This window comes from Denticeps clupeoides, chromosome 9 (genome assembly GCF_900700375.1).
Source record: "Denticeps clupeoides chromosome 9, fDenClu1.1, whole genome shotgun sequence".
NCBI lineage: Eukaryota > Metazoa > Chordata > Actinopteri > Clupeiformes > Denticipitidae > Denticeps > Denticeps clupeoides.
The window spans coordinates 12,253,540-12,273,954 of NC_041715.1; the positions used below are offsets into that span (position 1 = coordinate 12,253,540).

The 20,415-nt window shown below is 43.5% G+C and overlaps 2 protein-coding genes and 1 long non-coding RNA gene across 7 annotated transcripts; 2 read left to right on the forward strand and 1 right to left on the reverse strand.

The window, feature by feature from the left end:
* Positions 1-3,473: 3,473 nt before the first annotated feature.
* On the reverse strand, positions 3,474-9,089 carry LOC114796622 (uncharacterized). 2 transcript variants are annotated; one of them, XR_003750763.1, is made up of 4 exons: positions 6,559-9,089; positions 5,676-5,797; positions 4,685-4,814; positions 3,474-4,370 (listed from the first exon to the last, which is right to left on the reverse strand). It is a non-coding gene; the product is annotated as an uncharacterized LOC114796622 (long non-coding RNA). The 2 variants fall into 2 exon arrangements; XR_003750764.1 differs by having other exon boundaries at positions 4,685-4,856.
* On the forward strand, positions 8,316-16,284 carry LOC114796619 (kelch-like protein 9). 4 transcript variants are annotated; one of them, XM_028990972.1, is made up of 8 exons: positions 8,316-8,358; positions 9,158-9,228; positions 9,328-9,622; positions 9,700-9,832; positions 9,950-10,146; positions 11,391-12,210; positions 13,449-13,562; positions 14,720-16,284. In XM_028990972.1, the coding sequence occupies exons 2-8, from the start codon at positions 9,224-9,226 to the stop codon at positions 15,232-15,234; spliced, it is 2,079 nt and encodes a 692-aa protein (XP_028846805.1). In that variant the 5' UTR covers positions 8,316-8,358; positions 9,158-9,223; the 3' UTR covers positions 15,235-16,284. The 4 variants fall into 4 exon arrangements, with proteins under 4 accessions (XP_028846805.1, XP_028846803.1, XP_028846804.1 ...); XM_028990970.1 differs by lacking the exon at positions 8,316-8,358 and adding an exon at positions 8,416-8,632 and having other exon boundaries at positions 9,307-9,622; XM_028990971.1 differs by lacking the exon at positions 8,316-8,358 and adding an exon at positions 8,417-8,632.
* A 141-nt stretch (positions 16,285-16,425) lies between these two features.
* Positions 16,426-19,829, forward strand: hsd3b1 (hydroxy-delta-5-steroid dehydrogenase, 3 beta- and steroid delta-isomerase 1). The gene is made up of 3 exons (XM_028990974.1): positions 16,426-16,832; positions 17,392-17,556; positions 18,821-19,829. The coding sequence occupies exons 1-3, from the start codon at positions 16,682-16,684 to the stop codon at positions 19,627-19,629; spliced, it is 1,125 nt and encodes a 374-aa protein (XP_028846807.1). The 5' UTR covers positions 16,426-16,681; the 3' UTR covers positions 19,630-19,829.
* The last annotated feature ends 586 nt before the right edge of the window (positions 19,830-20,415 follow it).

Sequence of the window (20,415 nt, forward strand, 5' to 3'; positions counted from 1 at the left end):
TTTATTGTGTGAATTGGCAAACTACATATTTTAGCATATTAAGTAGCAGTTATATCATTGTATTAAGTCCAAATATATACATTAATAATTTCTTATTATATAATATCGCTTTTTGGTAATCTCTAAAGGTTATATATTCAGATGTTTCAAAAGTCAATAAAGGTATCTATTTAAATCTGTTCTAATCTGATCTACAATGTAGTGCATTGGTTGCCATGTATTTTTTTTAAGGGCCTAAAGTGGATTTTTCAGTTGCCACCAGCAATTTATAGTCATTTACTTAAATGCGTTTTTGGTGTTGTTTGGACCAGCGGCAGCCATGTTGACGTCAGCTGCCTCTGAGCGCTGATCCAATTCAACACTGTGTTACAGTAGAGACTCCTACTCACAGCGGGTCTCAGCCATGCTTACAGAAGCACCAGTCTGATCTTTTCTCAGAGGTACAGTGTAACGCAGCTTTTATTTTTCGACCATCCATCATTTTGACTAGATAGCATTAAGCCGAAGTAGCCAGCTTTACAGTACGCCTGCAACGTGCGGCCAGCGGGCACCGTCTGAATCCCAGCTGTGTTTCTCTGAGCCGCGTCTGGCTGAGCGTCTTGAGGAATGTGACTGGCTGTTCCTGGGGTGTTCACGTATTATTTTAGTAAACTCTGCATCCTTTTGTCTCAGTCACGCTTCATGTGAGTCAGTTACAACATCCAATCAGACAATCAGAATGTATAACCACAATTAATTAACAATGGGTTTAGACACCCAGACCTGGTTTTCAACTAAACATGGAACCCAAGCAGCTCTGAAGAAGATAATGGTATGCTGACCTTGTATTTTCTCAGCAACAAGTAAGACTTGGTGCATAACCTGCATGCATGCATTGTCCCGAGATACCTGTAGTAGAGATGGATGCTGTCTTATACTTGAAGATGTGGCATGTCGACAGGAGGTGGTTTAAAATGTATGCACATTCTGGCCAGAACATTGAATAGGAATAATAATAAAAAAATAAAAAAAACTCAAATTGGGTATTCTGGCGGTGATATAATGAAAGTATACTGAATGGAAAAAGGGGTTATCTTCAGGAGTGGTCAGGTATTTAAAAAAATTACTCATGATAAGTACACAAGGTACACACATATTTATAGAGGTTTGATATCAGGTCCATAATGTGCATTTCAATCACCTCTGACTCCCTCACTCGTCACACAATTGAAACAAAAACTTGCTATCTGCCCCCTTTTTTCAGCAATGTACAAAGAGAGGGCCAGTCCATAGTGCTGACAGCGGAGGTTAGCTGCTGTGTGTGTATGTGTGTGTGTGAGCACATGTGTGTACGTGAGTGGGGCCTGTGTGCGAAGAATACCAGAGACTCTCAGGTCGCAGGTCGGATACAGCCCTGTTGGGGCACGTACGGAACAGGAAACAGAGGAGCGGAGCGGGGGCTTCAATGACGAGGTAAGACACACACATTAATCTGCTCTGGGTCTTTCTACTCAGAGGTACACACTCATGAAGGAACTAAAGATGGCAATAAGTTTCACATAAATTAAGATCACTGGCAAAACCCACAAAAAAAAAACGGATTCGTACATAATTAATAAATAAGCAAAAAACTGTAAACACTTACAGTGGAATTAAATAAATAGTGCATTTTACATAAATATCTCTTCAAATATTTGATATAAATAATATAAAGTTACCAGGTTCGTGAGTTGTCCTTCTAGAAATATACCTGCACAATGCGCTTCACAAAAAAGCAGCTGAAAGCTGTTAAATGACCTGTGTGTGGAATGGCACTGTCACAATTCACAAAAATGTCACACACATGTTCACACACGCACACTGTCCCTTTCAGTTGAGATTAGCTGTTTTCTGCTCATGTTTATTGGTTCAGGAGCCATGAGGTCATTGTTCACTTAATTGTTCCTTTTAATATATTATACAAAAATATATATATATATTTTTACCATGTAGCCATGTAACCATTTTTGGTGTTCATATTAAAATGTCTGCATCTGTTAAGATGTCTGTTTGTGGGATGGCAAACTTTTGGGCATCCGAACCATGTTTACTTGGCTGTTTCTGCTCCTCCATTGCCCTCTAGTGTTCATTTATCATCACACATGTCATCCAAGTCCATGTCCATACCAGGGTCAAAAACTTTATATGTGACCACTTATATAAATATAATTACCAATAGAACAAATGTGAATCTAGGTTTTGGTTAGCAATAGTGTTTAAACCATGGGTAAACAACCCTGGTCCTGCAGGGCACTGTCCTACACATTTCAGTGTTTACCTGCATTTAGCACACTTGATTCCCCTCTTCTCAGGACCAGGGTTGTGACCGCTGGTTTAGACTATATGCTTTATACATATGCTACCTTTCCCATAGTTGGGCAAAAAGTGCTAATGCCCAGACCGGGTTTTGTGGGAAATAACCTGAGCAGCCGTGTGTTGTCTGTTTCTTAAGGCAGTCGCTCACTGCAGCTGACGTTCACAGAGGGAGGATGAGTTTCACGGGTTGCTTTGGGTGAGTGGATCCATACATTTCTCTGGATGAAAGAACAGTTATACTCATAACCACATGCTGCCCTCACACCTCTCAGTGTTAATGATGGCATTTTTAAAGTGTCTGGTTGGCATATCTGGCATTCTGCATATCTGACTGTTGAGGTTTCTCTTGCATGACAACACTCAGAGTGATGCCCTTTCTCTAGTCGAGCTGTGCTCCAGGTATTTACTGTACATTAACATGCAAGATAGGAGACAGGCCTTCACTTATAACTAACTACAATAACATGCAATTCGCTGAAAGAACTACATTTTTATAGAATTTGAGTAACAATTTAGACGAAGAATTGTCATACTTGCAAAAGAATCAGCTGCAAGGCCTTAGCAATGAAAATTAATGTATTATTCTTATTATTAGTGATGTGACCATTTTTTTTAATATAGCATCTAACACATTGGTCTCTGCGCTATTGTGGGTCTGTGATGATATCTACATGAATATTTTTGCTGCTGAATGCAGCAGTGTGAAAAAAAAAACAATGCAAAGGCACCCATTTTAAACAGTTTAAATCATGTGAACGCACTTTTTCAATTTGACAAAATCACAAGAACGCCATTGAACGAAAGTTCTGGACTACTTTATCTTATTTTACTGCAGTTTTTTGTCTTAAAGCACCTTTGTTGGGGCGGGTTAATGTATTAATAATTTTTGTTGACACGATCACAGTTATACGGCATATCTGCAGTGATGCTTTAAATGATAAGGTGACAGGCTGTGGGTTGTAGGTGCTGGATAACCAAGCAAACGTAAAATGTGAGCGGCAAGGATAGAGTTCTCCTCTCACACGTACGCCCATTCAGCCATCAGCACATTTCCAACCTATGTAAACACAATAATGGCACAGGTCACCGTGGGGTCACTCCCGCTGTCAGGACTAATCTCAGAGGCGAAAAAGGCCCAGCAGTGTTGCACAATAGAGAGAGCGTGTAAACCGGCCCGCGTCACTCGGCTCCCCACAACACGGGCAGGAGAGTCTGGCTGAAGCTGCGATGCGGTTGACCACAGCAGTGAGTCACTTCAGGAGCTTAATTCATACTGGTCTGGAGATTTTTTTTTTTTTTTTCTGTATGTAATGCCTGGTCTTTTCGTTTTGCTGATTACGATGGAGTAGATAACTGTCTGGAAAGGTTAATGTGTTACAGAGTCCACAGGACAAAAGTTTAATGCGAACCGCTACACTGAGATTACTGATTACATAGAGGGTCTTTTCAAAAAAGAGCACGCATGCCACATGTCCAGTTCAGTCTTTGAGGGATTTTGCAAGAATGAACGTATCCTCATGAGTTCTAACGTCGATGAATACAGACTGCCGTACAAGCGTGTGTAGTAAGTAGACTGTGTTCTTTTTAAACCAACTCTTTTGCTTCGTCAATAGATATTCAGTGTGGCTACGTTATTGCAGAAATTACAGGGTGTTAAAAAAAAAAAGAGTCAAAGACAAGTCCCTTGACGTGATGCCTTCAGAGCACAGCACATGCAGAAAAGCCTTGATAATTTTGAATGATGACGAGTGATGCTGCTAAAGTGAAGCAGCGGTGGTAACAGGAGTTTCCAAAATGGGAGATTAGAGAGGGGGGAGAGGGGTGCCTTAAAGCTGCACTCGCTTTGCTCTGCAGGGAGGGAGCACACTGTGAAGAGATGTCGATGTCGATGATCTGTCTGACCGACTTTGAGGAGTACGCCAAAGAGCATCTGTCCAAGGCCACCTGGGACTACTATGCGGCCGGAGCCGATGAATGCTGCACCAGGGATGACAATCTGCTGGCCTACAAGCGGTAATGGATTCAGCCAGCGCCATCTAGATCGGGACAGAAGGAACACAGGAGGGGCACAACAAGTCATTTTCAGTGGGGCTGGTGTCACCATTCACATCTCATACTATTAAAATTCACTCATTAAAGATTAATGTATATCAAAAATATCAATGGCATATTTGGTGCCCCCAAATACATTGTGCCCATTATTGGTCAGAGGTTGCCCTTGTAGTTGTTTCTTTACAAGTGGTACTAACCAGTGGCTCTCATGTTGGGGGCGTGGGGGGGGAAAGGAAAAAATTTTGAAAACAATGAATGTTTCATATTCCTTTTTATATCTTTGATTGTTTTTCCTCACCTTTGTTAAGAATTCGTCTGCGTCCACGGATCTTACGGGATGTGTCAGTGAGTGACACCAGAACCACAATTCTGGGCACAGAGATCAGCTTTCCAGTCGGCATTGCACCCACTGCTTTTCACTGCCTGGCCTGGCATGAGGGGGAGATGGCCACTTCCAGAGGTTAGAGATGCTATTTGTTAAAAAAAAATGAATAAAATGCTACATGGCACAATTGAAATGCATTGTTGGAAAGATTACTTTTGAAATTCATAAAAATTCATTACAAAAACCAGTTACGGTATTTAAAATGTAATAGTGTAACTATAATGTAACTATTTCAATAGTTAATATAAAAGTAATAATTACTTTGGCATCACTTTTGTTAATTATGAATGAAGTTAACTGTTAACCATTTTGAAATTGTGTAACCTGGCAGTCTTTAGGTTTGGACATTCAATGTTGTTTTCTTTATTTACATTACCATTTACTTTGGTAGATTCTCACTGAAGGCATCAAAACTATGAATGAACACATGTGGAGTTATCTACTGTATTCTTGATATTCTTGATATGATATTATAAATTCCTTTTTTTCATCCAGCCAGTCACTTGTAAAGTGAAAATGAAGTGATTGCCATTGTGAAATACTGCAGCACAGCAGACGTTGCACACAACGAAATGTGTCCTCTGCTTTTAACCATCACCATCGCCATGACAGCCATGACAGGGCACCTTCAGCACATAGTGATTTTGAAGTACAAGATAGTGAAGACACCGATGTCTCTTCCTCTCCACCTGTCTCTTCATTCCTTACTGCTTCCCACAGCCGCAGAGGCACTGAACACCTGCTACATTACCAGCACCTACTCCACCTGCTCAGTGGAGGAGATTGCCTCTGCAGCACCTAGCGGATACCGCTGGTTCCAACTCTACTTATACCGGGACCGCAAACTGTCCGAGCAGATAGTTCACCGTGTGGAGACCCTCGGCTACAAGGCCCTGGTGCTCACCGTAGATGTTCCCTACACCGGCAAGCGGCGAGACGACATCCGCAACCAGTTCAAGCTCCCACCGCACCTGAAAGTTAAGAATTTTGATGGTGTTTTCCAGGTAAGTTCAGTCTGACAGTTTCCTGTGGTGAAAAAAAACACAGTCTTCAATTTGTCAAACCATCATTATTTTAATAAAAGCCTGAGGACGCTTGACCTTACACTAGCAAACAAGACCCACACTTAGAGGCACTTTGCGGCAGTTTGAAGAATAGTGCCCTAAATGTGGGGAAGCAAAGCAGACAGTAGCCAAAGGGCCTGAACTGAAATGGGGGTGACAACTATCTTCTTACAGTGATGTAAAGTCATCCAGTTATTGATGCCGTAAATACCATAAATGTATGCAAAAGCATAAAGAGAAAAATGCATACAGGTACTGTATGAAGAAATCATTTTAGTGTCTAAGAACATTAACATTCACATTTACGCCATTTATCAGACGCCCTTATCCAGAGCGACTTACAATCAGTAGTTACAGGGACAGTCCCCCCCTGGAGACACTCAGGTTTAAGTGTCTTGTCACTTGCTCAGGGACTCAATGGCAGTAAGCGGGATTTGAACCTGGGTCTTCTGCTTCATAGGCGAGTGTGTTACCCACTAGGCTACTACCACCCACATCAATGCACATAAATGCACATCTTCAGACAAAGTCACAATGCTGTTGTGTTACTTAAAAAGCTGAAAGTGCCCTAAAGTGTTCAGAATGCTATGAGACAAGATTTGCTATGGGACAAGAAAATTTCCTATTTTGTGCTGCCACCGGGTAGTCAAGCTTAACTCTTCTCAAATTAACATGTTCATGTTGTCTTGAATTTAGGCATTACCTCAAGTAGATAAAACTCACGTTGACATCATTTGCTTGTGTCTGCCAACCTCTGCAGGAAACAGCCGGTCCAGAGGAGTACGGCATCCCTGCTAACACCCTGGACCCCTCCATCAGCTGGAAGGATGTGTGCTGGCTGCAGTCCATCACCCGGCTGCCCATCATTATTAAAGGCATTCTCACCAAGGAGGATGCAGAGCTGGCTGTGGAGCACGGCGTCCAGGGCATCATCGTGTCCAACCACGGTGGTCGGCAGCTGGATGGGGGACCTGCCACTGTGAGATAAACTCTCAATCACGTTTGACAAAAAAGGCAGCTCGATACAAAGAAATGTTACAAAGTCCTGTTATTAAAATGAGTAAAGTTTTAACTTGGACGTGATACTGTGGAGTTCTTACTCAAGGTTATGCTCCATGGTTTTCCTCGTAAATGCTTTCAAAACAGTGACGTTAGAAGCTCAGGGACACTCAGATGTGACCTTCACAGAGAACAGTAACATCTGGGATTTACGGTGTGTCCTTCACCATGTTACATCTGCCTATCTGTCCCTTGCAGATAGACTGTCTGTCTGAGATAGTGGACACGGTTCAGGGCAGGGTCGAGGTCTACATGGACGGTGGAATTCGCACTGGGAGTGATGTTCTGAAGGCCTTGGCCCTCGGAGCCAAGTGTGTGTTCATCGGCAGGCCAGTAGTGTGGGGTTTAGCCTACAAGGTGTGTGTTTGTGTTTACATGTACTTCACTGCCTGCTTAAATTTCTTCCTTACTGTGATTTCGGGGTAGTTAGTTAATTGTCCTGAATTTTTTATGCTGTTTAAGTGCTGAAGACTGGTTAAAATACAGCTTTCTGCTTCCTAAGCACAACAAACTAATGTCTATCTCCACTATGTCTATTTTAGGGTGAAGATGGAGTCAGAGAGGTTCTGCAGATCCTCAATGATGAGTTCCGTTTGTCAATGGCTCTATCTGGTAAGTCCTGGGCTATGATTGCACACTGAAATTCCCCATATGATATGATAACGGATCACTGTTTTTTTTTCTTACCAGGCTGCAGGAATGTGTCTGAGATAAACAGGAACCTCATTCAAATGTCCAAACTTTAAAAAAAAAAAAAGCTTGCAGAAAAGACTACAATATGTAGGATGACAATGAACAGAGAGCAGAAGCAGGAGAGGTGATTGCTTTCCAGGAAAACAAGCAATTTTTTAATTTTCCTCTCCAAATGGCAGCAATTGCAATAAATGTGTATCAGTGAATGATTTTGCCTGAAAACTGTGGTGAAGAATGATGAAGATGGGGAGGTTTCTGAATGTGAAATGGAAGGCACTTGGCAGTAACGGAGAAGGGACGCCCTATGTGAACGTCTGGTTTTTTTTTTTTTTTTTGGTTTGAGTTACGATTGAGAGAATTGAGAAGGGAGTGTCTGATATAATGAAGAATGGAATTCTATCAAGGATGAGGAAAGCTACAGTACCTAAAACTTTAATGGCAGCACGATCAAGAATGGTGTTAAAATAAAACTCATTTGAAAGCATCCCTGGTGTCTTGTCTGTCCTCCTTATGCCAAAACCCATCATGGCATTTTTTTTTTTCAAGTGGCAGGCGAGAGGCATGATCTCTGCACTCCAAATAAAACATAAAAGAGCGGGGAGATCCTCCAGACCCGAGACCTCGGCCGATCCTCTGAGATGAAAGTGCACGCTGCAAAAATTCAGTCAAAACAGCCACTGAGTCATTCGAGCATTTAACGTCTGCTTCCTCATTTTCTCTTTCAAGTACAGTCCTCCTCTCCATGCCATCTGAGAGAGAGTCCTCTCGTAGGTAAGCAGCGTCCAGGTTGCAAATAATGCCTCATAATTTTCTTTTTTTTTTTTTTACCAAAGATAAGATGAGAAGAGGGGAGAAGGTGCATGAAAGCATGTAGGAGCACGAGAGGAGTTAAAAGGAAACGCAGAACCGGAAGTGTCTGAGGTCTTGGTTCACTTGGTGAGACGCCATGAGCTGATTGTGTGAGAGGTACATTTAGTTAGTTCTTTCTCATAGTTGAACAAGGGCAGCCACGACAGCGGCATTTTTGAACAGGCCTCAGTTCTAGGTAAGCTGTTCTGCTGTGCTAAATATGCAAAAAAAGAATAAGTACCGTATCTATGTTTCTATGTTATGGTGATTACCATCAACTTTTAACAGATTAATAACATCACTTCAGATTCTATATTTTATCGGTTTGATATCTTATCTTATTAAATGCAACTTTTTCAGGAATCGTTTTGTAGAATGCAAAGAACTCGGGGTCTTTAAAGGTGAAAGTAACAGACAGAGAACAGATAGAGTTGAAGGTGTAGGCAGAAACTGGGTGAATCTCACTTTCAGGTTTAGGACCCTTTTAGAACGAAGGCCTGTGCCGCGTCAGGAGCGCTCCGGCGGCAGTCGTATGGGAGAGCCCACATCCTCGCTGCATGCTGCAAAGAGGCTGCACCTGTTCCCGCTGCCTTGTCTGTGTTCGTGTGATGGCAGACGATGCCCCGGTGCAGTCTCACTTCCTCCTTCATACGGCCCTGGTGCCGTATGCAATGTGCGTAACAGAAAATTCATTTCTCCTTTTTGTCGTGAAACTCCTCAGCTTCCGAAGTGAAGTGAATCCTTCGTGGGCTTGCCTTTCGGCCGACGGAATCAGGCAGGAGATAAAATGGGGTAAGAAGTGTGATTTTTATGTGTATTTATGCTTTTTTTTTATTCACTTTTAACTTCCCTGCTGGCAAACCTCCACAGAATGACTGATGTGTCTTCCAGAAACAATGGCGAGGAGGGAAAGCTGCATCGCCGGCTGTCACGTCTAAGCAGAGGACAGTCAAGACAACAGCCCCGACCCCCACCTCAAGCCAGTAGTCCCCGAGCCTCTGCCCCGGTCCCTCCATCCCCTGAGCCGGCAGCTGAGCCTTCTGAGGCGCTCCCTAAGCCACCAGAATCTGCACCAAAAAACCCTGCTGTGGCGCCCAAGCTGCCTGAAGCACCCAAGCCCACCGTCCCTCCCAAACCTCAGAACAGGGTTTTCAGCTGTGAGAACCATGGCAATGCCATGCTGCAGGTACATGTCCGCACAATGTTCACGTCTGTTCAGGATTACAGCGTGGTTATATGTTTTTTAAGTTGTCTTTTCATTAGGGGCTCGACCAGTTTCGTTCAGATGAAACATTGTGTGACGTGACCCTGATTCCTGGCGACAGCAGCACAAGGTTTCCAGTGCACAGAGTCATAATGGCTTCAGCAAGCGATTACTTCAAAGCCATGTTCACAGGTGAGTCCTCAAGAATTTGGGAATTCAGCACACAATTTTTTATTTGACTGCATGGCCTGCGTTACCATTAACTAAGCAAGCAAATAAATTCTGTACGTTTCGCTGTGTCTATCCAAGGTGGGATGCGGGAGCAGGAGCTCAAAGAGATTAAACTTCATGGTGTGAGCAGCACTGGCCTCAAGAACATCATCAACTTCATCTACACCTCCCATCTCGACCTGAAGCTCAGTAACCTGCAGGACACTCTGGAGGCAGCCAGCTTTCTGCAGGTCATGCCAGTCCTCAACTTCTGCAACCAGCTCCTCGGCAGTGAGGTATAGCACACCCACGACACAGAGGAAACTAATAAATGATCATTGGGAATCAAAATGTAAAATAAAATGTCATAGGTCACCTGAACATCAAGATGAAAACATGAAACCTTGTTGGATTAAGATTAAATCCTGTTTCTGTTTTTTTTAAGATACAAATTAGTTTTATTTTCTTATACATAAAAAATTGTTGGACTCTTACATATAACTTTACATTTAAAAAGCAATTAAAATCAATGCTATATTTTTTTACAAAATACATTTACAAGCGCTAGTATCTTAATGCTGCTCTTTGGCTTGAATTGAAATCAAGATTTTAAAACTACGCATACATTTCTCCTTCCTTCCCTGCATTCAAGAATAACTTTCTTCCCTCAGGCCAGCAGTCTTTTAAATTGGAACATACGGTGAAACGCAACATAATTAGGCTTCATATTTTAATAAATCTGAAATTCTTATTTTTAATCGTTTTGTAGAATGCAAAGAACTCGGGGTCTTTAAAGGTGAATGTATCAGACAGAGAACAGATAGAGTTGAAGGTGTAGGCAGAAACTGGGTGAATCTAACTTTCAAGTTTAGGACCCTTTTAGAACAAAGGCCTGTGTCGCGTCGGGAGCGCTCCGGCGGCAGTCGTATGGGAGAGCCCACATCCTCGCTTTTTTTTTTTTACAAATAACAAGAGCACACAGGAAGACACGACAGACATAGTGAGGACCTGGCGAGGACATGTCACAAAAAGGCATACATTTATACAGACTGACATGGCTGCACACACACGGGATAATACGAGCACACAAGCACAGCGAATTGTTGATGTCAGTGATTATGGACTTTTGTGGTTTTTTTTGTGTTTTCTTACTTTTACCAACAAGTAATGACATACAGGCATTTGTGTAATTGAATAGGATGTGTTACTGTTGCTTTTCTAAGGGCACCATTTTCAGACTGATGCTAATTGCACCCCAGAGCACTAGGCATGGGAGCTGCATCATCCTCAAGATAACACCACGAGGTTCCTGGTTTATGAAAACCCTTTAGTCTTCTGCTTGCAGACAACCCTTAGTGTGTAGTGCTGCTGAAAATAGTGCCCTACTGTCAATAGAGGCTTTGCATTATGCCTGAATGTCTTTGTGATTGTCATATAAATGTTTTACAAGGTAGTTAATGTGCAGTTATTTAGAGAATGCAATGCTATCATGTTTCACACTTCACTGTACAAATACTTACAAGTTTTTGTAATACTGCAGGTCACTGTAGATAACTGCGTGGAGGTAGAACGCATTGCTAGAGACATGCTACTGGAAGGCGTCCAGGCCCACGTCCAGAACTTTGTTCAGGAAAACTTTTATGATCTGGTTCAGAGCAACTGCTTTCTTGAGCTCTCGGAGGCCACCATGGTCCACACGCTTTCCAGCAACAGCCTCAAGGGCTTCTCTGAGATGGAGTTGTACCAGGCGGCCCGTGCCTGGCTCTCCCATGAGCCTGCCAGCCGACGCCCAGCTGCTTTTGCCCTCATGCGACACATCCGCTTCCCACTAATGACACCCACAGAACTGCTCCAGATCTCCCAGGAGGACCAGAATGACGGCAACAAGTCCTTCATGCGCACAGACACTGCCTGTGTCAACCTCCTTCTGGAAGCCAGCAACTACCAGATGTTGCCTTTCCTTCAGCCTATACTTCAGACTGAACGCACACAGATGCGCTCCAATGCGACCCACCTGCTGGTGCTCGGTGGGGTTATGAGGCATCAGCTGGTAGTGAGTCGGGAACTCAGGCTATACGATGAGGAAGCAGGGGGCATCTGGAGGGCACTGCAGCCAATGGACACGCCCAGGTACCAGCATGGCGTGGCCCTGCTAGGAGGCTTCCTTTACATTGTGGGTGGCCAAAGCACCTACGACACAAAGGGAAAAACAGCAGTAGATAGTGCCTACCGCTATGACCCACGCTTTGACCGCTGGCTGCAAGTGGCCTCACTCAATGAGAAGAGGACCTTCTTCCACCTGAGCACTCTGAATGGGAAGCTGTACGCCGTAGGTGGACGAAATACGGCAGGAGAAATTGGTGAGAGAAATAGTAATTACATGTAGGCACAGAGATGAATAGCTTGGTTTAACTAAATAAGGTTAATTGGAATCCCTGCCAGAGAGTGAAGATGTGAACAAGAAATAAAAAAGCATGAAAAATGTTTTTTCACCACTATTCCAGACAACATTAACAGTTATGTGGTTAACACCACATCAATCATGTAACAATGCAAAGTAATAATTGTGGGTAAACATTAAATTTATTTTGAACAAAGGATTTTTTTCTAAATATGTGACAAAGGATCCTTCTTAATACGTACATGACAGAGCACAATAGACACATTGTGCTGAAAAAACAGTGTTCTTCTCACATCTGCATGACAGTGATGCACTTGTCTGTGCATCAAGTACAAATTCTAGAATATCTGTGCAGAAAGCATGTTTATTGTATATGCTGTTCTACATATCCAGTGTGGCAACACTTTATTTACTATTTGCTCACCCTACAGTATTTAAGGCACACCTATCATATACATGTGCATGACAGTGATGCACTTGTCTATGCATCAAGTACAAATTCTAGAATATCTGTGCAGAAAGTATGTTTATTGTATAAGCTGTTCTACATATCCAGTGTGGCAACACTTTCTTTACTATTTGCTCACCCTACAGTATTTAAGGCACACCTATCATATACATTGCCTTAAATGTAAATTTACAACAGACACCCTTTGCCAGGGCGGCAGTGACAGGGTTACAAACACTCGGGGTTAAGTGAAAGGGATTGTCATATTGATACAATGCACGGCACACGGTGACACGACAAAATGTGTCCTCTGCTTTTAACATCACCCTTTAGTGAGCAATGGGCAGCGACTTACAAGGAGAGGACACCAGCAATTCTCATTTGGTTTCCACAGATGAGAGTTACAAAACTAAGAGCCCTGATAAGACCTAACTTGTCAACAATAGAACATGCTAGGGAAAGTGCTGTACTTTGAACCTGTGACTACATGGTTTTCTGGTCATGTGTGTTATCCACTAGACTACTACCACCCCACTTAAAATATGTATTTATAATGCTTTCAAGACAAAAGATTTTTTTTATTAGCAAACAGCTAATAAAAACCATCTAACACTTTAACACCTTTTTTTCATCAGTGCTTTGTACTGCTAAAGTGTAAAACAAGGGGAGCTGCTACTCATGCTTGGTATAAAAGCTCCCACCCCCTCAAACCAATGATATAACAGATTAAAATATGTTTTGTCTAACAGGCTCAGTGGAGTGCTACAACCTCAGTAAGAATGAGTGGACTTTTGTGTCTCCAATGAGCGAGCCTCATTATGGCCATGCTGGAACGGTGCATGGGAGCCTGATGTATGTCTCCGGTGAGTGGCTACAGCCGAAACCATTTTCACATTCAAATAAGGGACACTTTGAGCTGTTTCTTTTAGAATAATCCCTTCAAAAGTTTCACTGGTCAAGCTCACTCAGCACACAAAAATGTGTTTTGTGGGCCTGTCTTAATCTATTCTCACTTGCTAAAGCTGACTCATTTGCCGTGCTGGGTATGTATTGAAACAATGACCCTATTCTGTTGAGGTTTCATGGCAACAGTAGGAGTGAAACACGGTTTCGCATGTTAAGAAAGGTAAGAATTTCCAGTAATGAGAAGTATGGGCAGGAAGTGCACTGAGCCCACACTTAATGGGTCAGTGGCATATCTGTGGTCTGCATCGAGATATTTTTGCATGTTTGTCTGAAACATGACTATATACTAATGAATAACAAGATATCTAAACATGTAATGTGACTGTTAGTTATTTTAATTCTATAGTTTTTGACCTGATATTTGAATGCTGGATGAGACATTCTGGATGAGCACCTCATTCACATGAAAAAGTAATTCAGTCTTTCTATGCAACCATTTTCCAGCCATAAGTGGTGAAATGACCCCGAGCCGTGGTGTTGACAGGTGAGGGGGGAGGGCTGTTGTGTCCTGCAAGGCTGAGCTTTCTACACTCCTCTTAGACCACTTCCTTCCTGCCATTCTGCGGTCTGCTCTAGCAGAGGGACCAGAGCATTACTGAGTTTATTTTATAGAAACATGCCTGGCGTGAAACAGGTTCTGACAAAATTTGTATCATGCATTTTGAAACGTAAATGTGTACATCTAACTAATGCGCAAGTCAGAGGAGTTTCCACTTCAAGATGGCAAACACCCCATACACCCCAAACTGGAGTTAGTATGTTATGCTCTATATTAGATCATAATGGCAGTGGTGGCCTAGCGGGTAAGCAAAGTTACCTGTAATCGCAGAGTTGCCGGTTTGAATCCCGAACTGGCAAGGTTCCACTGAGGTGGTAAATTATACCACAATATGATGAGCAAAGCACCGTCCCCACGCACTGCTCACTAAGGGTGATGGGTAATGCAGAGGACACATTTTGTTGTCTAGACCGTGTGCTATGCTCACTGTGCTTCACTTTTTTCAAACTGATTGTAAGTGTCTTGTAATTTCCTGTTTCATCTTGTCTCCACTAGGTGGCATCACAAAAGACACTTTCCAAAAAGAGCTGACCTGCTACGACCCAGAAACAGACACCTGGAGCCGTCGGGCAGACATGATGGAGTTGCGCGGCCTACACTGCATGTGCACCATAGGTGACCACCTGTATGTCATGGGTGGGAACCACTTCCGGGGCGCAAACGACTATGACGACGTGCTGAGTTGTGAGTTCTACAACCCCCTAACAGACCAGTGGACCATAGTGGCACCCATGCCCCGTGGCCAGAGTGACGTGGGCGTGACCGTTTTCAAGGACAAGATTTATGTGGTTGGTGGCTACTCCTGGAACAGCCGCTGCATGGTGGACATTGTGCAGTGCTACAACCCAGAGACTGATAAATGGGAACATGAGTTCGACGTGCTGGAGCCCCTGGGTGGAATACGCGCCTGCACTATGACTGTCCACCCACCGGAAGGTTCTGTATATGAAGCACAAATTCAGGACTGCCCCCTACCTACTCAGCAAAAAGCTGAGATGACATCAAAGTAAATTTGTCTTTTCGAGGCTTGTCAAATGAAAAAATAAATCTCCAATTGTCTAGCATAGCTGAAAGACAATTGTTTAATAATTGTTAAGATACATGGAATATATTATTTCATAAAATCACTGGACACCTTAGACTGGGGCCTGGCAATAAGGCCTAAAATCTATGTTGTGGTATAATTTGAAGCATGTGCATTAACAACATATATATTGAGATATTTTCATTTCTTTTGCATGTGTGTATATATATGTATATATATTTTATATACTTATATATATTAATAAGTCAAAATGACTTTCTGAAAATACTCACATACCAGATACATTGCAGCAGAAGTATAGAATGCCATTTTATGCACATTTATTGTGCAAAGAATTCTTAAAAATTACAAAACTTTTGAAGCAATTTTACATGAGTGGCTGGTCCTGATCACTCCAAGCTGACGCACAAGTGAGTAGGCCGGGAGCTGATGCAGAATTAATCTGGACTTTGTTTCTTTGTGTTCAGTTTCAAGACATTTATGTCTCATGCCTTTGGGCTCATTTTTGTTTATTCCTGTTCCCTTTATTCTGGTTTGTTGTGCCTGTTTACTAAAAATCCTTTTCCCGAAGTGTCCTACTTCTACGCCTCCTTCTCCTACACACTCCAAATGCTGCAGAAAGAGGTGGCAGAAGACAGCAGCAGGGAAGGGAAGGCGCAGAGTCCAATAACACGTTCTGACCGGTCCGGGGTTCTGTCACAATGACACTCACTTCACTTCCACAATGTGAGGATTGTTTAAATCCATCCAATCAATACCTCAAATGCACAAACATAATTTCAGCTCATGTTTCACAAGGTCGACACAAGCCCCACATTTCAGCATGTAGTGGCAGTTGAAAAAACCATTTACATTCCGCTCTTGTTTCTCTGGTAAACAGCCTGCTGCCACATCGTCAACTTTTTCTACTCTTCTAAGAGACAGTCGATGTAAACAGGAAAGATTTCTGTTTTGTCTTACTTTGTGCTGTTTATATTGCCACTGTCTCTGTGTCTAATAAAAAATAAATGCATCATGGCTGTTTCCCTTTCTGAAATAATTTTATTCAGGTTTCTAGGACCGTATTTGATAGAGCCAAAGAAAAAAAAACAAAATAAATCAGAAAGCATCAAACAGTACTATGTAACTTTTGCTTGTGCTATTTATCCTCCCTGAATAAAATGTTATTGGTATTAACAAAAATTCATATTTGTACACCCATTTATTAATCATTCTTCGTCTAGCAGTGATCATCTTGACACACATGGTCCAAAAAGTCTGTTTGTGTTCCCAAGTCCCCGCCCAGTGGCATTGGGACTGTCCTTGGCAAATGCAAGTGCATTAAAACGGCCAGTTCCTGGCTGCCAGATACCAGCGCTGTCTGAATAATTCTCTTTTTCACAGAGGAGGAGTGTTGTTGAGAAGCAGTAACCATGTCTCTGACTGGAGATGTGTGTGTGGTGACCGGTGCTTTCGGGTTTGTGGGCGACCGGGTGGTCAGATTGCTGCTGGAGGAGGAGAGGCTGGCCGAAATACGGCTGCTGGACAAGAACATCCGACCTGAACTCTTACAGTCCCTAGAAGGTAAAAACTTTAAAAACTTTGTCCTTGTCTGTTTCAAAATGCTGTTGGTTAGCTTCTAAGGGATCGTTTTCTCTCTCGACTGCTCTTTTTATGAACTCAGAATGTGACATTCTTCAGCTCAGAGTCTCCTTTTTATTTGTCACTTTTGACTTGGGGAGCTTGTCAAACATCACTCACTGTTGTATAGAACTGATATGTTGAACTGAATTAATAATGATTGTTTGGTATTAATGAGAATTGAGTTTAGCTGGTTAATAACTGAGCTTGGATCACAACCTTGAAGGTGGAATTTTTAAGTACAATTTAAATACAGTAGTCTATGCTGCCCCCAAAAATTGCTAACAGCATGCATTTGCCATGGGATTGTTTTGATAGACCTGGAACAATCTTTTGTTATTACATTCCAGTGAATCCTGGCATTGTCATCTTGAAATATGCTGTGCCATCCTTTAAAATATTCTCTGTGGTCAGCTGGTTTCATTTTATTGTCACATAATATTGCCAAACAATATTGATTGTTTTTCAATGAGCTTGTCATTGTTTATTGGCTGATTTTCAGACAAGAGGGGTGAGACGAAGATCAGCGTATTTGAGGGAGACATCAGGGATGCCGAACTGGTCAGAAGAGTCTGTCAAGGAGCATCGCTCATGTTCCACACTGCCTCTCTCATCGACGTCCTAGGAAGTATAGATTACAGCGAATTGTATGCGGTCAATGTCAAAGGTACGTCATTAAGCACTCTTCAATTTTTTTATGATGTGACACCGCGGGGCCATGGGGCTGTCACAGCAGGTGTCCTGATGGAGTCCTATGGAGTCCTGATCCATCTCAGCTGACACCAATTGGGCTTAATGGATGGAGATTGATCTTAAAGTGGCTTAAAGTGGACATGTGAACGTTACCTGAGTGTGTTTATGTACGGTGATCCCAGACACCCGGAAGTGGGGTTCGCAGTGGGTGAGTGGTTGTAGGGACAGCCAGGAGGGTGATGCAAGGTTTGCGTACCCCACTGCGCACACGCTGACCACCGTGGACCTCTGCAGCATCCTCTCCAATGCCCAAGTGGACTGGGAGAACTCAGACCTGGAAGACGAGGGTGTGCGACACCCACCGCACACTTCCTGATGGGGCGGGAGTCCTGCGTCATGAGGTGAGCAGCGAGGAGGAGGACGAGGAGGAGGAAGAGGGCGACGTGGCGGTAAGCTGGTGGAACCGGCCGATGGGGAGTCGTGACTCAGCGACTGCGCTGCCGAGCCTGCCTCACTGGGAACTCATCCCTCCAGTTCCCGTTCTCCCAGGCAGCCACTGGCACCATCTCTCCCCGCACCCGCCTCCCACCATCACAGGTGTGCTGAAGGAGCCGCCCGCTGCTGTCTCCACCCAACACACACTTCCAACAACCTGCAGGCTGAGGCAGATGTGCCAGCTCACCCCCTGCCTCCCATACCAGCACCACAGCGCCACCTGCCAGTCGCAGTTGCAAGGGAGGGGCATGTCTCTTCCTCTGCTGGAGGATAGTCAGTGTGGTATGTAAATGGTCTCCGGGGAGTCCGGGACAGGGAGCAGGGCTGGACACAGAAAAAGGGGCATGCAGTGGCAGGGGCTGCATGCACCCTGGTACGAAAACCCTGAGATATGATAAGTGGTCACCAGAGGGTCCAGGACCACCTCCATGCCACATGCAGGGGGGGATGCTGGGGACTCCAGCAGGGACTTGCAGGGGCAGGGCATCAGGAGGCCAGCCAGAGGCTGTGCTGTGCTGTGTTCTTTAATTTGCCCAGATGTGGTCGTGACATATGAGAACCTACTGGAGTCATTTTACAGCTGCACAAATTAGAGAATTATAACACAAATAACCCTAATAATGTAAATTATATACAATTCATGAATAATCTTTTTTGTGGCATGTGTCAAAATTTCTCTAACACAAAATGAACAGAAATTTCAGAGTGGTTGTCTTTATATCTGTTATATCTGTCTACACCAGGGACCCAGGTTCTTTTGGATGCTTGTCTACAGGAGAATCTGTCCTCCTTCATCTACACCAGCAGTATTGAGGTTGCTGGACCAAACCCACGTGGTGACCCCATCATAAATGGCAATGAAGAAACCCCTTACTCTTCCTGCCTCAAGTTCCCTTACAGCAAGACCAAGCAGGAGGCTGAAAGACTGTGCCTTAGCACCAACGGAGAGATGCTTAGAAACGGAGGGCACTTGGCAACCTGCTGCCTGAGGCCCATGTACATATTTGGGGATGGCTGTCGCTTCACGGTGGGTCACATGAAGGATGGAATAAGGAACGGGAATATGCTACTGCGGATATCTCGCAAAGAGGCTCGAGTGAACCCGGTCTATGTGGGAAACGTGGCTTTCGCACACCTTCAGGCAGCCAGAGCCCTGAGAGACCCCAACAAGAGAGCAACAGTTGGAGGAAACTTCTACTATATCTCTGATAACACGCCTCCTGTCAGCTACTCTGACTTCAACCACACTGTGCTGTCACCCATAGGATTCGGCATCCAGGAGAGACCCAGTCTGCCCTTCCCACTCCTTTATGTCATCTGCTTCCTGCTGGAAACCCTCCAGACAGTTCTCCGCCCGTTCCTGCGCTACACACCACCCATAAACCGGCAACTTCTCACCATGCTGAACACCCCCTTCAGCTTCTCCTACCAAAAAGCTCAGAGGGATATAGGTTATACACCTCGATACAGCTGGGCGGAGTCGCACAAGGTTACCACTGACTGGCTGGCCTCCATTTTGCCCAAGGAGAGAGAGTCCATAAAAGCAAAATAAGAACAACACGACCAAAAAAAAAGTCTTTACTTTTGCTGTTCATTATATCATTTCTTGTATCTTAACACTAAATAAATATAATTAATTTGTATTGTCTAGTGTAATTTTGATGTTCTTTGATATTCCAGTCAGCTGTATTTGCCTTCCTCTTGACTGTGATTTTAAGAAACTATAATACAATAAAATAATTAATAACTCCATCCAGTTGTGCTGCGCTGATTTAATAAAATAAAACCATTGTCTGCAGACCAACTCAATTCCAGGTATACACCCATTCCACACACAGCTGACATGAATCAGTGACCTTGACCTTTAACCGGAAACATGTGTGTCAAGAAATTGTGTTGTGGGGCCGTCGAGCAGACTTGACGAGGTTGCACAGCCTACACTGCATGTGTACCATAGGCGACCACCTGTATGTGGCCACAAGTTCTACACCCTCCTAATGGACCAGTGGACCATATGACCCATGCCCTGTGGCCAGAGTGATGTGGGCATGACCATCTTCAACGACAAAATTTACAGTGGTGTGAAAAGCAGCAAGACCAGCTGGTTTAATTGTATTTAACCAGATCACTTTGTCAGGCAGGTCCTATTTAAGTGATTTCTTGATTGAGAATTGAGGTTGAGATGTGGCAGTAATTAGGCCTTGATGTGGCTAGAGATGCTGAACTCAGGTGTGATGAAACACTGTTGAGTTATGCTTTACTAGCATTCATTTCTTGTGTATACTCACAAGAAATGGAACAACTTTGTCTTAGACATTATTTTATTTGAATAAACCAA

Excerpts from the sequence above, each read along its gene's own strand:
- LOC114796619 (XM_028990970.1), top strand. Across the intron at positions 9,623-9,699 it reads ATGGCAATGCCATGCTGCAG|GGGCTCGACCAGTTTCGTTC; the intron begins GTACATGTCCGC and ends TCTTTTCATTAG. Across the intron at positions 12,211-13,448 it reads AAATACGGCAGGAGAAATTG|GCTCAGTGGAGTGCTACAAC; the intron begins GTGAGAGAAATA and ends TTTGTCTAACAG.
- hsd3b1 (XM_028990974.1), top strand. The coding sequence starts at position 16,682 with ATGTCTCTGACTGGAGATGTGTGTGTGGTGACCGGTGCTTTCGGGTTT. Across the intron at positions 16,833-17,391 it reads ACTCTTACAGTCCCTAGAAG|ACAAGAGGGGTGAGACGAAG; the intron begins GTAAAAACTTTA and ends GCTGATTTTCAG. Across the intron at positions 17,557-18,820 it reads GTATGCGGTCAATGTCAAAG|GGACCCAGGTTCTTTTGGAT; the intron begins GTACGTCATTAA and ends TGTCTACACCAG.